The sequence below is a fragment of the Salarias fasciatus genome, chromosome 5 (assembly GCF_902148845.1).
Source record: "Salarias fasciatus chromosome 5, fSalaFa1.1, whole genome shotgun sequence".
NCBI classification, from domain to species: Eukaryota; Metazoa; Chordata; class Actinopteri; order Blenniiformes; family Blenniidae; genus Salarias; species Salarias fasciatus.
This window is the reverse complement of record NC_043749.1, coordinates 7,223,193-7,237,986: the sequence shown is the minus strand read 5'-3', so window position 1 is coordinate 7,237,986 and position 14,794 is coordinate 7,223,193. Positions and strand designations below refer to the sequence as shown.

General features: G+C 45.1%; 2 protein-coding genes across 4 annotated transcripts; both read right to left on the bottom strand.

Annotated features, from left to right (window-relative positions):
- Positions 1-466: 466 nt before the first annotated feature.
- On the bottom strand, positions 467-8,669 carry mbd1b (methyl-CpG binding domain protein 1b). 3 transcript variants are annotated; one of them, XM_030092568.1, is made up of 17 exons: positions 8,561-8,669; positions 7,611-7,965; positions 7,332-7,472; positions 6,766-6,904; positions 6,408-6,682; positions 6,234-6,316; positions 6,073-6,113; positions 5,768-5,908; positions 5,569-5,640; positions 5,472-5,492; positions 5,294-5,386; positions 4,303-4,464; positions 4,048-4,221; positions 3,909-3,962; positions 3,741-3,821; positions 1,561-1,647; positions 467-1,463 (listed from the first exon to the last, which is right to left on the bottom strand). In XM_030092568.1, exons 2-17 carry the CDS (start codon positions 7,931-7,933, stop codon positions 990-992), a joined length of 2,361 nt encoding a protein of 786 aa, XP_029948428.1. In that variant the 5' UTR covers positions 7,934-7,965; positions 8,561-8,669; the 3' UTR covers positions 467-989. The 3 variants fall into 3 exon arrangements, with proteins under 3 accessions (XP_029948428.1, XP_029948430.1, XP_029948429.1); XM_030092570.1 differs by having other exon boundaries at positions 4,048-4,200; positions 7,611-8,669; XM_030092569.1 differs by having other exon boundaries at positions 5,294-5,383; positions 7,611-8,669.
- Positions 8,670-9,504: 835 nt separating this feature from the next.
- On the bottom strand, positions 9,505-14,268 carry cxxc1b (CXXC finger protein 1b). The gene is made up of 14 exons (XM_030092723.1): positions 14,124-14,268; positions 12,819-12,934; positions 12,629-12,729; positions 12,411-12,547; positions 12,125-12,280; positions 11,830-11,976; positions 11,638-11,745; positions 11,366-11,544; positions 11,057-11,264; positions 10,853-10,963; positions 10,716-10,765; positions 10,543-10,639; positions 10,302-10,454; positions 9,505-10,160 (listed from the first exon to the last, which is right to left on the bottom strand). Exons 1-14 carry the CDS (start codon positions 14,124-14,126, stop codon positions 10,014-10,016), a joined length of 1,713 nt encoding a protein of 570 aa, XP_029948583.1. The 5' UTR covers positions 14,127-14,268; the 3' UTR covers positions 9,505-10,013.
- Positions 14,269-14,794: the final 526 nt, after the last annotated feature.

The window sequence follows — 14,794 nt, the reverse complement described above, 5'->3', positions numbered from 1 at the left end:
AACGATGCTTGATCATGAAATCAACTCATGTAAGCAACTGTAAAAGCTTGTAATAATCTACTGGGGATGTTGTTTTGAACACTTTTTGATGTTAGAAAATGTGTGTCAGCGAGTCATTCCTACCAACACACTACTGTCAAATTAACCCAGACAGGATTTACTGAAAAACTCCTGCGCCAATTTTTCAAATAGGCTTTAATTTGAGAACTAATTATAACAAATATATATTAAGAGAATGAAGAAGTGACCCCAAATATTTTTGAAATTTTAACAATTACTCGAGGAAAGCAAGATAAAAAAAAAAAAGAATTCATAGTGTCAAGAATGCATAAAGTTTCACATAAAAAAAAAATATCAAAATGCTACATGTCAAACACTAACATGAAAAGTGAAAAGTGCAACCCATCTCATGAACATATAATTTACTACAAAAACAATGGGTGAAAACGGTACAAACATGACCAGCCTGTTTCCGTCTGCTGGCTCACTGCATCCAGAGTGGAACGCGTTACACAGCGTGGCGGCATTGTGACGCTGCTGGTGAAGAGACAAGTGCTTTCACTGCTGATCGTAGAGTTTTATTTGGAGGCTGAGAGACAACGTCTTGGGCCAAAGAGCCACTCAAATTAATAATAATTAGAGAAAAAAGAAAATGGTAAGAGAGGCGTAGTCCTCGAGTGGGAACAGATCAACACGCAGTGATGGACTTCAGCTCCGTTTGTCACTTCGCCTGGACTCATAACAGTCACGTAGAAAAACCCTCCAGCAAACATCATAAAACATCTGAGGAGTAACAAGCCTGGATCAGAACGTCACAGCTCCTGGAATGCCTTTGGTGGTTCTTTGAATAATCAAATTGTACTATTACAGTCAGAGGTAAGTCTGTATATCGTCACCAACAGTAGAACAAGGAGGGAATGGCACAGAGTTGCATCAGAGACCCGGTGGTCTCCGCTGCAGTAACAGAGAACGCCGCGTCCGCGCTGGAGTTAAAGTTCCTGCAGCTCCAGGCAGTTTGAGCAGACGCTCACATTCTTATTGACCAAGAAGTCGCACGTGGACGCCCGCTCGATGATGACGAGGTCTTTCTGTAGCGAGTCTCTGGAGGGCAGTCCCTGGCACATGACGTAGTTCTCCAGGCCGAGGAGCAGCTTGACCACGTCCGTCACCGAGCTGAGGCGCGCCGGGTAGCCGTCGTAGAGCGGGTGGGTGGGCAGCAGCGGCTGCTTCTGCACGGTGACCTGGTAGCAGAAGCCCGGGTCGATGAGCACCATGGTGTCCGTCATGTTGGACTGCTTGGAGCACTGGATGAGCTGCAGCCGCGGGCCCTCCACCAGGATGGCGTGCCACATGATGGGCAGCACGGAGGAGCGCAGGGAGTGGAGCAGCTTCATGAGCTGGTTCTCCACGTCGTCGGCGCCGCTCAACGCCGGGTGGTCACTGAAACTGAAGACGTTTGCAATCTGCAGGCGACAGGACAATGGAAATGCATACATGAGGGTTTATCTGCGGTTATGTGGAAGAAAAAAGAAGAAAGAAAAACCTCAGCAGAGCTCATACCATGGGCAGCTCGTCTTCATCGTCTTCAATGGGTTTACACTCATTTCTGTCTGCGTGCGATGTATCAGAGTCCCATCTGCTCAGCTCCTGTATGGATGATCAGGAGCTTATCAGTTAAAATGATTGATTTCATCAGATCAATTAATAACTAATAAAAACTAAAAATCACAAAATGCGCTGGGCCAGCGCCACCATCTGTTGCAGTGTTTCCTGCAGGAAAGAAGTCTGATCATCAGTCTGTTTTGAAAAAAAAAAAAAAACAGACTGATGAAGGACACAGAACCACAGCAGAAAGCAGAGGCACCTGTCATTACAACCCCAGAGCATCACCTCCACTTTCAGAGTGAATATCAACGTGTCTGGAAACTCCACCATCCAGGGAGTTCATTCAGTTCAGTCTCGATCAGAGATAAATGTTCTCTGATCCTGTTCCCAACAAGAGAAAAGGAGACATTTTCATTAGAACTGCAGAATTTGGGAGAGAAACTCTTTAAGGTGCTCTGCAGTTCCACAGTAATCCACTGGGAGTTGTTGCCAAACCCGCTGCTCAGAGGGAACCGGCAAAAAGGATCTTTCAGAACAAAACAAAAGCAGAACGTAACTCAGCTCACAAAGTCCCACTGAAAAGTTTTTTTTTTCTTTAATGCAGACTGTTTTTGTGATGGTTGGGTTTTGCAATTTCAGGACGAAGTGGAGTCAGATCACAAAATGCAGACAGATTATGAGAAGGATTGAAAGAGAAGTCTGACGATGTTTACAACGTGACAGATCTTGAGCTGGTAATCGGTAAGTGCACAATCAGCGACGCAAAGGTAAGAAGCAGTTTAACGAAACCCAGCATTTAGAGTGCATTATGGACTGATCACTGGGTGGAGGGGTAAACTGGGATTATCGTGATGCAATCCTTAGTTCAGCAACACTGCAGTCTCACACTGGATTTCATCCTCCATATATTTAGAGACTTCTATAGTTTATGCAGCTAACATGCAGAGACAGCCAATCAGAATATTTAACGCATTTAGAAATGTAACCTTTGACTACATCAAGTCTAATAACCTCATTTTGTCCGTTTTGAATTTTACCATCAACATAACAAAACCCAGACAGATTCCATATGAAAGCCGTTCCAGTGGCTCCTCATAATGGATTCTTTTCTCTCCGTCTGGTAATGTTTCTTCTTCTTCTGGAGCTGTCCTATCAACACACGCCCCCGCATTTGCAGAGTAATGTCGTTATCTGGTGTCAAGACACATTTTCTGAGTCTGTCCTCACGATAGCATTTCTCCTCAGACTTAGAGGAGTTTCATACCAGTAGTTACGGGAAAATCTGTGTGTACAAAAAGACTGTCGGAAGGATTCAGTTAAAGAAAAGAGAGCATTTTTGTTCAGATACTTGAAGACTTCTTAAAAACTTTGAAAAAGACCATTTAAAAAAACTAGCCGGACTTGCAGCGTCAGATGTTTTCATGTGATCAAGTAACTGCCAAGTGACCACAAGTACAAGATGAAGGACAGCCGAGAATAGAGGGGTGACAAGTAGAGAGCGCAAACAGCCTGGCGGCACAACGCCTCAATGACACGCAGATCAAATTAACGTTGTGTGGGTGGCCTGATGCCAACTGCTCAAGACACGAACCATGTAACTGTGACATGTTCGGCTCAGATCTGTCCATGGTGCCACGTTTGTTGCATTTCATGCCCCTCTGTCTTTGTCCTCATATAATCTGTCATGTAAAATAACACATAAAGAACATAAACTGTTGCGATGCTGCTACATAAAGAGAGGGGAAAGCCTTGTGAGAACAAACCAATACCATAGAATTACTATAGCCTCTTAAAAAACAAAAAATTCTGCTTAGAGAAGCTGGATCTAGGCCTGGACACGAAGCACAGACACACAGGCCAAAGAACAGCATGCTAAAACAGACAAGGTGCCAGGAATGTCTGTGAGACTCGAGCGCTACCAGGAGGCATGATGGCTCTCCCTCAGGATGGTTTGGTCAGATCAGTGAGCTTTGCTGGGCATCAATACCTGAAACAATCTGCACTGAGCTGCCAGGAAGTGAAAGCAAGCAGCTCCAAAACTAATAACTCTGACTAACTAATGCCAATCAGATGAATGTCACTTATCTTATTATTATAAAATGCTATAGTAATAAGATTGAAGAGTTTAAACTTACTTTTTTCGAATTATGGTTGCTGATGTGAGGGACCCGGTCAGACACTCCGTTCTGAACCGCGAGATTTGTGTGATATGAGGGCTGAAAGACAGAATTAAACCTTCTTTTTAGTTTGGAGTGGTCAATGTTAAAGATACACCCGTTTAAAAATCGTTGACGGTTTCTCACATTTAGGTCGATGGAGTGTTTGTTCGCTTCCAGAGGATCAGAGCTCCAGTTCGCCTGCAAACCAAAGACACCAAATCCGTCGAAGTTATCCTAAAAACAACCACGGAAAGCAAAGGAAAAAGAAAAGAAAGACACTCACTGGTTGGAAATTGCTGTCCTCATCCTCGTTGTCGCTGTCAAAGCCAGTCAGCCCCTTGTTCTTCTTAAAGCCCGGCTTCCGGCTGTACGTGTAGTGCGGCCTCGGTCTGCCCGGCAGGACGGGGCTGTCGGGCCCAAAGTCGCCTTGTCCCATCTCGAAGGGGAGCAAATGTCGCTACCAAATACAGAAAGATCATTTGAGACCGAAATGACAGCTGATTTAGCACAAAGAGGGGCGAGGACTCGGGGATCGTACCATCGCCTGCCTCTGACACTGGCGTAGGCGACACTTCTGCCTCTTCTTGTTGCTGCCGCCGAACTTGGGTTTGTCGACGCAGAAGTCGCACGTGCCGCAGTCCCTCCTGCACAGACAGGCCTTACACTCTCCACAGGAACGCCGCTTGCGCTTCTTATGCCACTGGAGACGAGAGCGAGAATAGAAAGCCAACAAATGAGCAGGACGTAGGAAAAAAATAGGTCTGTGAAGTCCTTTAAATGCCTGAATGCTTGACTGAGGCACAAACCAAGTGAGGCTTCAGGAATGAGACAGTCCAAGAGAGAGAGTCAATGAAACAACCTTGACATACATGAAGAACCAAACTACGTGTAAGACTCAACCTTCTTCAAAAGAAAGAAAAATAACCCAGGAGAATACGACCCTCTATGAATGAATAAAGGAAAACAGATTTTCACATACAACTGCAGCAGCAGTGAGGATCTGACTGCTGCTGCCTGTTCCTGCTCACGGGAGCAGAGAATTAAGAGTCAGTACGGACCGACACTCGGCCAGTTCACATTCCTAAAACTTACTCATCTTTTAATCCTGCTCTGACCTTACTTGGTCATTTCATGCAGCAGAACGCTGCAAAATCCCTGAATGCACCAACAGATTGGAGCACAGTCGTCTGTGTGCTGCGGGAGAAAAGAGTAACTTTCATTTTTTTCATTACGTTAGCTGAAATGACTGGACTGACGATCCCTGTAATTTAACGACATGTAATTTATACAAACAAAAACACAAAGCCGCATATTTTTTTCAACCTGAAAAAAGTCCTATTTTGTAGGTATGATTTTTCTTGTGTGATCGTAATGCGATTCATTCAGCAACTTTGTTTTCTTCCCCCAAAATTAAAGCTGCGGCCCTGCTGCAGATGGTGCTTGGCATGCGTACAGAATGAAGCTTCCCGTGAGTGTTCCCAGGGGGAGGGGGGCCTTTTTCACATGCATTAAAAAAAAAAAAATCTCACGTCATCGTCATCATCAGTTGACATGTCGTCGTCGTCGTCATTGTCGAGGTTGAAAGAAACGTTCTCTGTGTCGCTGTTTTTCAGACTCGGCTGCTGAATGACAAGCACTTGCAGTGAGAATCGAGAAAGGTTTGACATTCAGGTGATAGAAGGTGAGGAGCAGCTCTGATGACATTACCTGCGAGTCTGCGACTTCACTCTGCAAAACAGAATCAACACGTTAGAACACAGAAACACGCTGCAGCATTTACGAATCGACAGTGGACTTTTATTACCTGTAAGCTAAGTTCGTCGTCATAGTTCTCAGGAGTCTCCACGTACGATTTCGGCTGATTGAAAGCACTGTTCTGATGGGACACACACACACGGAAGAGTTATTAATGAAACAGCTCCACAAACTTTAAAATTAAGAGAGAGAGAGAGAGAGAGAGAGAAAAAAAAGGCAGCTATGTGTGCACCGGTAGACAAACTGACCCTCCTTATGGGACAGACACATTTACGTTTCCGGCATATTCTTCTTCGATTCTCTGGGCTCTGCAGGCCGTGCTTGCAGTTGGCACACTGTCCGCAGTTGATGGTGTTGTGACACGCCACACACTGGCCACAAGGAATCCACTACAGAACAAGGACAGAGAGGCCCTCTGATAATGTCATATTCATGAGAATTTTGTATTCTGCAAGCTGATCTTGAGTTAAGAGGAACATGCAGTCAATGTAAATTTTCATGCATCCTAGAGGGAAGTAGCTAAAATGATCTGTGGAAATTTAATTGGCTTTACCTTTCTAAAACGAATCATTGGATGTTCTTTTGTCTTTGATGCTACAGGAAGGAAACAGGAAAAAGGAGTCGTTACGACAAAAAGCCTATATGATCACACTTTTTCCATTTCTATCTGATGCAGTTGTTTTGCCTCAGATCGACGACTCTGACAAGACTCACCCCAACAGGTGGGACAGCAGGGCTTCTTCCTCTGCTTGTCGTACCACGTACCCGTGAAGGAGATTCCACATTTGGCACAGATCCTGCAGAGAGATGGTCCATCTGAATTTAGCAGCCACAAACATTCTAAACACAAGAGTTCCGCATCGAGGAATACAGCGACGAGAGGCTCACAGAGTGCTGTCCCCAGATCCGAATTCTCCATTGATGGAGGGAAGCGGAAGCGGTTTGGACGACGAGGGAAAAGGGAGCTTTATTAAAACATCTGTTTCCGAGTTCCGAGCCCGCTGGCCCGAGATCATCGACGTGCTGTTCCGGGTATGAATCGGACTGGAGTTGACATTTTTGGACAGGAAGTTCGGGGTGAGCCGGTGGAAGGAGTCAGGAGTGCCTGCTTCTTCTCTGTCCATGAAGCTGGACTCCGAGGACGAGCGTTCCCGCACTTTTTTCTAAAAGGACCAGCGAGTGAGGAGAGCTGATTAGAAAACAACCTTAAAGGTTACATGCTCTGAATGATGGAGTGCGTCATTACCCTTCTGTTTCGAACTTTGATGGGTGGCGCGTCGCTGTCGAGGAACTTGCCCGACTTGTAGTCAAAATGCGACATGTCAAGCTGTCCGTCCACCACCGACAACAGCTCCACTCTGCTCCTCACACGATCACCCAGCGGACTGCAAAGAGAGGGAAACGTTTAATACACTGAACACAAACCAAAAAACGTTAGTAATACTTGTTCATTAACTGATGTCTTTTTCGAATAGTGCTTGCCAAATGTCAAAACCGCAGCAAACACACCCAACCCAGTCTTGCAGATTTGCTTCTTTTAACTTCACATGCAAACAAGTTCAGAATGTTAACGAGAAACAGGAACAAAAAGTAAACTTTGTATTTAACAACATTGAACGGAGACGACTATAAAGCACATGGATTAGTGGGAAACTTTAAGCTCAGTCCAAACTCAGTACTTGAGCACTTTGATGCAGAGATGTTAGAAAGGTGCAGCAGTCCTGCTTAGAGGCAGTCAAAGGTAAAAGGAGAAGAGAGGGTGTGAGGTTTACATGTCAGGGACAGAATGAAAGCATGGCCGGTTGTCTTTACCTGATGTAATACACGTCTTTCTGACCAATGCTGGTGCCAGACCGTCGAACAACCTCCTTCCGCCTCCAGCCCTCCCCGAGCGCGGGCCAGTCGACCCATCCTTCGTCACGACGCGACCGCCTCCGACGAGGAGGATGAAGTCTGATTTAAAAGCAAGCATATAACAGTCATATGTTATATCAAACAAGATGGAATTAACAGTATGTTGAAATTTTTAAGCTAAACAGCTCCACAAAACAATGATGAGCCTGAAGGAAATGTCAACATGACTGAACCTACGTGTAGAATCTTTGGAAGGTCTTCTCACTGCCCGCCACACTCTCACTCCTCTCACTTTCTCCAGCCAGACTTTCCTCCTCTGGGTCATTTCTTCCACTGTGGTCATCTTCATCATCCTCAACGGGCTCAAACCAGTCCATGGGGGGCTCACCGTTGTCCACAGCCATGTCCTCTACGACACCCGAGCTGCCGGGGTCCTCCTTGGTGTACAGGCTGTCCGAGGCAGCCACAGGGTCGGTGTTATCCGTCTCGCTGCTTTGCTCCGCATCTTCCTCCACAGGCTCTATGCCAGGAAGCCCGCTCTCGACTGGTTCCTCGTTCATTGATCCACGAGCTCAGACTACAGAGTGTTTTCCTGATGGCAAATAAGATATCCTCCAGAGTCAGGCTCGCATCCCATTTAAAGAATCACTTGGTCAGTGAGGTTTACAGACTTGACCTCGGACTGAGGGGTTTGGATGGGTGTCAGTTATTCATCCTTCTGTGTTGCTCCGTAAAACACAAAGCACGTGTTTTATCAAGAGCGATTCGTTCAGTTATATACGTGCAACCGAATTCGCTCGAATACCGTTATTGTACAGTTACCACAAATATACAGAGAACCGTTTACTCACCAACAAGCTAGCACGGATGCTAATAAGCAAACACAATGCTAGCGACACACGCCAACCTCAAACGCTGCAAAGCGGGGCTATAAATGGAAGCTCTCGAATCGTAACACGCGGTTTAAGATAGACGCGAACGCACACAAACCCTGCAGTGCCACACCAACACATTAGCGACTCATCCAGAGTGGAAACACTGTCTGAAGGCGGGAGTGACGCTAGCAGCCATTAGCACTAGCATCCTCCATGGTTGTTTGCCAGTTGATAAGCTAAAATCATTCATGAGCTGTGTATCGCTGTTCGATTGCAAACCAATGTGGTTAAGTGAGTCGGAAAAACACGCACCTCTGAGATATTACTGCCCGGATACTTGGCACTGCTGTCTTAACGTGTAGCGCTATTTAATACTTTGCGAGGTACGGCTAACACATCTAGTAGCCACCATGCATCTGTAGCACAGCCGGAAACGGTCAGAGGAACAAAGAGTAGGCGGAAGTCAAGATAAATCCGTTAACGTTCACTCGCGGAGTCTGACAGGTGTCACCAACCCCAGTTCCAGAGAGCGTCTGACCTGCACGTTATATCGCTGTTCCTGCTTCAACACACCTGAATCGTGGCATCACCAAAAGCTCCTAACAAACTCCACAGCAGTCAGGAATAAACCCAAGTTTTGTTAAGTTCTTCACGGAACTTGAAGAACACATCAAAACAATACATAATGTGAACACAAAAGTATCAAAACTATAAAGCTGTTTTAAAAAATATTCCAAAAGGAACAATAATACCCTGCTTCCCTTGTCCACTTTAATCTGAAATTTATCTCAATATGTACTTGCTGTTCTTGCTGTCTGTATATTGAAAATATTTCCTTGCTTGAAACCAAATCGATTGTCTTTTCATCGATTTAACCGTCAAGGGATCCAAAAACCTAACAAGCAAAAATTTAAGTGGGGGACTCCTCTTGCTCCGTGTCAGAACTCTTTGTTGATCCGCTTCGTCTCTTCCATTTAACTGTGTTGCGTTCACTGATCATCAGGAAAAAAAAATTCTAATCATAGAACATCTGGACTGTTGTGTTTTGTCATGGTAGTCTGGAAAATGTTTAAAAACATTGTTACCTCGCTGCACTTAAAGACCACGAATTACTACTACCATATGTATTGTTAGACTGTATGTAAACTTACTTTGAGTATTATATTTTCTTATTCATGTAATCCCAATGCGATTATAGGTAGGACTTCAACACAAGTGACATTTAAAAAAAGTGTTCTTTAAAAGATATATTACCATAGTTTATTCATCTATACACAAAGTGTTGGAGGAGGCTCACACAGTCGACACTTCCAGTCATATCTATAACCAGACAATGCAAAAATGTCAAGCATCAATTAAAAAAAACAGACAAAAAATATAGAAATTTGTCTAGAAAACTTACTTTTGACCTACAGTATGAAACTTATGTCCCATGGGTTAAAATTCACCCACCAGAATCATGTGCCCTGAAGAGAAACGTGGAAGCAATATTTGATGGACAAATGAAAAGTAACACTCATTACTCTGCATTCTAAAATAATACAAGTGCAACCTTAAAAACACAGAAAGCCAATAACATTGTCAACTGTTTATTCTAAGTGACCATACCAAAAACAGTTTCTAATCAGTAGCCGCCAATCAACACTTTCCAGAAAATATATATACATATATATTTTATCATCGTCACACTTTTTTAAAATAATTTTCTGCTTGGAAACACAGTGTGTACTATAATTGTAAAAGCCTCATCTACAGCTTTCGAGGACTATCTATCCTTGTTGGTACGGAGATCGGTGGTCAAGGGGTCGTGCTGAATGGTTTGGTGGAGCATCAGAGCGAGCAGGCCGGCCCTGTTGGTCATCGCAGTCCGGACGTTACGCTCCTGCTCGAAGAGCTCGTCCAACTTGTACCACTGTGTGAAGAGAGAGAGACAGAAAAAGGCATCTGGTCAGCTTCAATTACAGTTTTCAATGAGTTACTTCAAAACAGGAGGATGAAGGGACAGACGACAGTTTCATTTAAGCTTCGTTTGCAGAGCTGAGGTTGGACGTACCACCCTGACTCGCTCCAAGTCCACCTCGGCTCGCCTCAGCTTCTCCCAGTTGTAATGTTTGTTGCACTTCCTCTTGGAGACCTTGCAGTACTCTCCGGTCAGCTCAAACACGTTCTTCACCAGAGGGCAGCCGCACACCTCGTCCACCGGGATCTGGACACCGAGAAAAACAAAGGAGTTTGAATAGGTTTGTGTGAATTTCTGGTGCAGTTTTCATAAAGTTTTCAGGTGGTTCACCAACCTTAGGATCTCTGGAGTGTTCTGGACACAAAACCTGAAGCCTCTTGCAGTACGTCTTGCTTTGAGGGTTGTAAACATCACAGAAGAGTCGAGTTGCCCTTCAAGAAGAAAAAAAAACAGTTAAGACAAGCAGCTCACCTCGTAAGAATCGCTCCAGAAGTGATCTTCTCTTACCCTTCTATCCTTGTGGGGTACATGGACCCGAAGGAGGTCTGACTCTCATACTGTGTGAAACATCAGGAGACACGTCAGTGTTTTAGGACGACAAGTTCTTTTCTCTCTGCAAGAACAGAACTAAAAGAGATCTTCACCTTGGCGTAACATCTCTCCATGTGTCTCAGAGCCACTTTGGGGTTGACGGGGTGACTGCAGGACACGCAGAAAATCTGCAGGTCAGTGTCTTCGCTGTCGCCTTCGTTCACCTGCGGGAGAAAAGCAGCGTTTCCTCTGACGTCAGCGGAAGAACAACCCCGACTTTCCGATCAGGGAGGAGTGGTGTGTCTCCTCCGGCTCACCTCCTCGTCCTGCTGCACCGCCTGCTGCTTGGCCTTGGCGATGATGCCCTCCAGCTCGTGGAAGCGCCGCTCCATCTCGGTGAGGCGCATGCGGGCGTTGTGCTGCTCCCGGCGGATGCGCTCCAGCTGCTTCTTGCCGTGCTCCTCGGCGATGCAGGGACTCTGCTGCCACTGCTGGATGCGCTGAGGCAGGATCTCATAGATACGGCTGTGGATCGACACACAAACATGTCCCCGAGTTGGACTGTGTACAGTGCACTGGAGAAAATCTGTTTGTTGTTGAATAAAAGATGGAAAGCTGAGTCTCACTTGGCAGCTAACTTCATGCCACAGTCCTCGGAGCAGTACTTGGAGCTGGGCCTTGCTGCTTTCACACAGTTGGGCCCGAGGCACTGACGCAGCCCCGTGTTGTCTCGAAGCTCTCCTCTCTCACTGTGTCGGCTTCGGTCTTTATGCTTCTGCTTCTGTTTGTGGCGACGTGACTCTTTCTACGAGAATTTCAACAAAACGCTGCCATTAGCAGACTGAATGTGTGACGAAGATTTCAACACTGTTCTAAGAAGAAAAAAAAGACGTCTTACTTTCTTGTCAAACTTCTTTTCCCGACGCTTGACGTGCTTCACCTTGATAGCTTTCTTACGCATGACGGGACTGAAGGGCAACTCGTCGTCGTCGTCACTGGCCCACGCCTGGGATGAAACGGTTATTGACAATATAAACACGATCAACTGTTTCCCGATGGGCTGAAATGTGTGGACGTGTAGTTGTTGTACCAAGCCGTCGTCCAGTCCTGCCGCCCTGTACTGCTGGTAGAGCTCGGCCTCACTGTCGTAGTCCTCGGAGTATCGTCTCCGCCTGTAATGGGAATTCTCCCTCCTTTCTCTCAAAGACATCTCCTCCTCTTTCACACGCAGCATTTTCTGCAGGAAAATAAAAGTGTCAAAGGAATATGCATACAGATCAGAAACTCAAAGCAGCTTTAACTCCTGAAATTTAAATCCAAAATTTTTTCTCGATATATTTTTTTTTTTTACTAATTAAAGTACACAGAGTGATAAAGTAACTCACTCTTGCTCGAACTTCACATTGCCTGAACCGACACTTCTGTCTGATTTTGTTGGGGCCTCCAAACTTCTTCATGTCTTTGCAGAAGTCACACTGCGCACAGTCCTCAGTCCTCCGGCAGGGCTCACACTCTCCACACATACGGACCGACCGCTTCACCTTAAAGACGTCAGACATTGGACAACCAGAGTAAGTTAACCTCAGAATCGATAACTCTCCAGCTGTTTATGACTTACTGTAAGTAAGTTGCTCCATAAAACACAGACTTTGTGATTCTGCGTTAACTTACTTTGGATCCCCGCCGCCTCTCACTCCTGTAGTCCGGGGTACTCGGTGTGCTGTACTGTCTCTCATTTTTGTCCGAGTCGACGTCTCGATCACGGTTCTTCTTGGATCGATACTTGATTTCCAGGAAGGCGTTTTCATCTGATCACCCAAATCCAGAGAAGTTTATCGCTCACATGCTGAACAAAGGCCCACAATGGTGAAAGAAGAATTCCTACCAACCTCTGCATCTCATGCAGTACCACTCCCGGATTGCCTTTGCCATCTTCTCAGTGATGTTGATGCAGTGACCGTGGAACCACTCATTGCAATTGTCACAGCCGCTATAAATCAGAGAGGAAAGAATCAACCTGAGTCAAATTCAAACATAAAAACTGAATGGCTGAAACAACAAGCAGCAACGTGAGCTTACATCATGAAGCAGTTGATATCTGGTTTCCGACAAATACAGTACAGTGGGGCATTCTCCCCCTCCATACCACTGGCCTCAGGACCTGGTAGGGGGTCCGCGTCAGACATTTCACTGTCCTGAAGAGAACACACACATCAGAAATGACATCAAAACAGCAGAAAGAGAAAACAAGAGAATCTGATTGTTTTTTTTTTGTGAAAAACAGCAAAACACAATCAGCCGTGTTTTTTAGGTAACAATTAAAAACTGAGAGCAGGACTCTTCCAAGGAGGAAACAAAACGGGGTAAATCCCAACACCTTTCAGCTCAATGGCGTTTAGGGTGACAGTGGTTAGTGCTCGCGCAGTGAGAAGGTTGTGGGTTCAAATACCAGCGGTATGAGATTGTGTGGTTGTCTGTCTGTCTGTCACTCTGTGTTTGTCCTGTGATGGACTGTGACCTGTCCAGAGTGTGCCCTGCCCTCACCCAGAGCTGCCTGGGATTGCCTCCTGCACCCAGCGACCCTGCACAGGATAAGGCCATATAGATGTTGGGTGAAGGGAAGGAAGTCTGCATGTCCAGTACTTGAACACTTCATTTACTGTTCAGTCATTAGTGAATGTTTTATTTTAACACAGTGGTGCAGTGGTTAGCATGCTGGCTTCAAAGCTAGAATGTCTCTGTGTGGGGTTTGGGTTCTCCCTGTCTAGAGTTTCTGTTTACTAGTAGGAAACCAAAACTCCAAACAGGAAATACCGACCATTAAATTTGTTTCTTGCGTGTTTTAATCTTTATTCTTGTTATTATCACTGTTGCTTCGGTCTGGATCAGGTGCTACACACATTCTAACTGCATGTTATGATTTGTATTATTGTGTTTGTGATGTAACAGCTACCAAATCATGTATGATTGACCTGTCCAGGATCCAAAGTTAGCTGGGGTCGGATAAAGCGGTTTAGAACACTGTTCTTGGTAATAGGATGTGTTGTGTATCCTTCTGAAAGTATCCGGAGTTGCTCACAGATCTAAGACCAACTTCAAAACATCCCCAGCTTCTGAACACACGAACCCTCAGCACAACTGACGTTGGTTCTGTCTTACATTTACAACAAGAGCTTCCCTTTCATCGCCGTAGTAGGAAAAACCATCTGCTCCCACGTGAATTCGTGTTATTTCCTTAGATAAGCTCATACTATGATATAGATAAGGAAGCACAGCTCAGAGGATCACAACACGCTCTTGTCGGGTAACTGGGCCCGGATACATTAGCCAACTTTTTCATGTAATACAACTGAAAGAAAACAAAAATATTTTCCTCGTACTTACCATTATGTCGGACCCAGAAGTCTTTGGTTCTTCTGTAAATCAGCCTATAGCACAGCAGCAATGAATAAAAAGCCAAACAGAGATGTTTTAGCTTGTATGCTAACCAGAAGCTAAGAGTTACACGGATATAACTTCGCGCAGAATCGGATGAACTCGGCTCTTTCCGCCAGGGTTCTTCTTCGGCGGTGGAAGAACAACAGATACCGCCACCTCCTGGCGGTGTTCTAAAGTGCTATTCACAAATGAAATTTTGCATCGAAAACCGCTGCATAAAAATATAATGAGAGATAAGTTTATCAGTGATAACACACGTGACAGTGTGATTATTATTCTATTATTTGCTCGGTCTTCATCAAACAAGAGATCTCAGCTCCTTGTTGGCGAACTGCTGACCTCCTGGGAGTTTGTCTTCTTTCAAACATGTTCTTACAATTGCACACCTTGGCTTGGTGAATACATAATTTCTAAAAAGTATAAAAAAATATTTAGTTTAAAAAGTGGAAGAAGATGTGTGAATGCAGTGTGTGTGTGTGTGTGTGTGTGTGTGTGTGTGTGTGTGTGTGTGTGTGTGTGTGTGTGTGTGTGAGAGAGAGAGAGAGAGAGAGAGAGAGAGAGAGAGAGAGAGAGAGAGAGAGAGAGAGAGAGAGACTGTAGTGTTACCTCCATTGCTG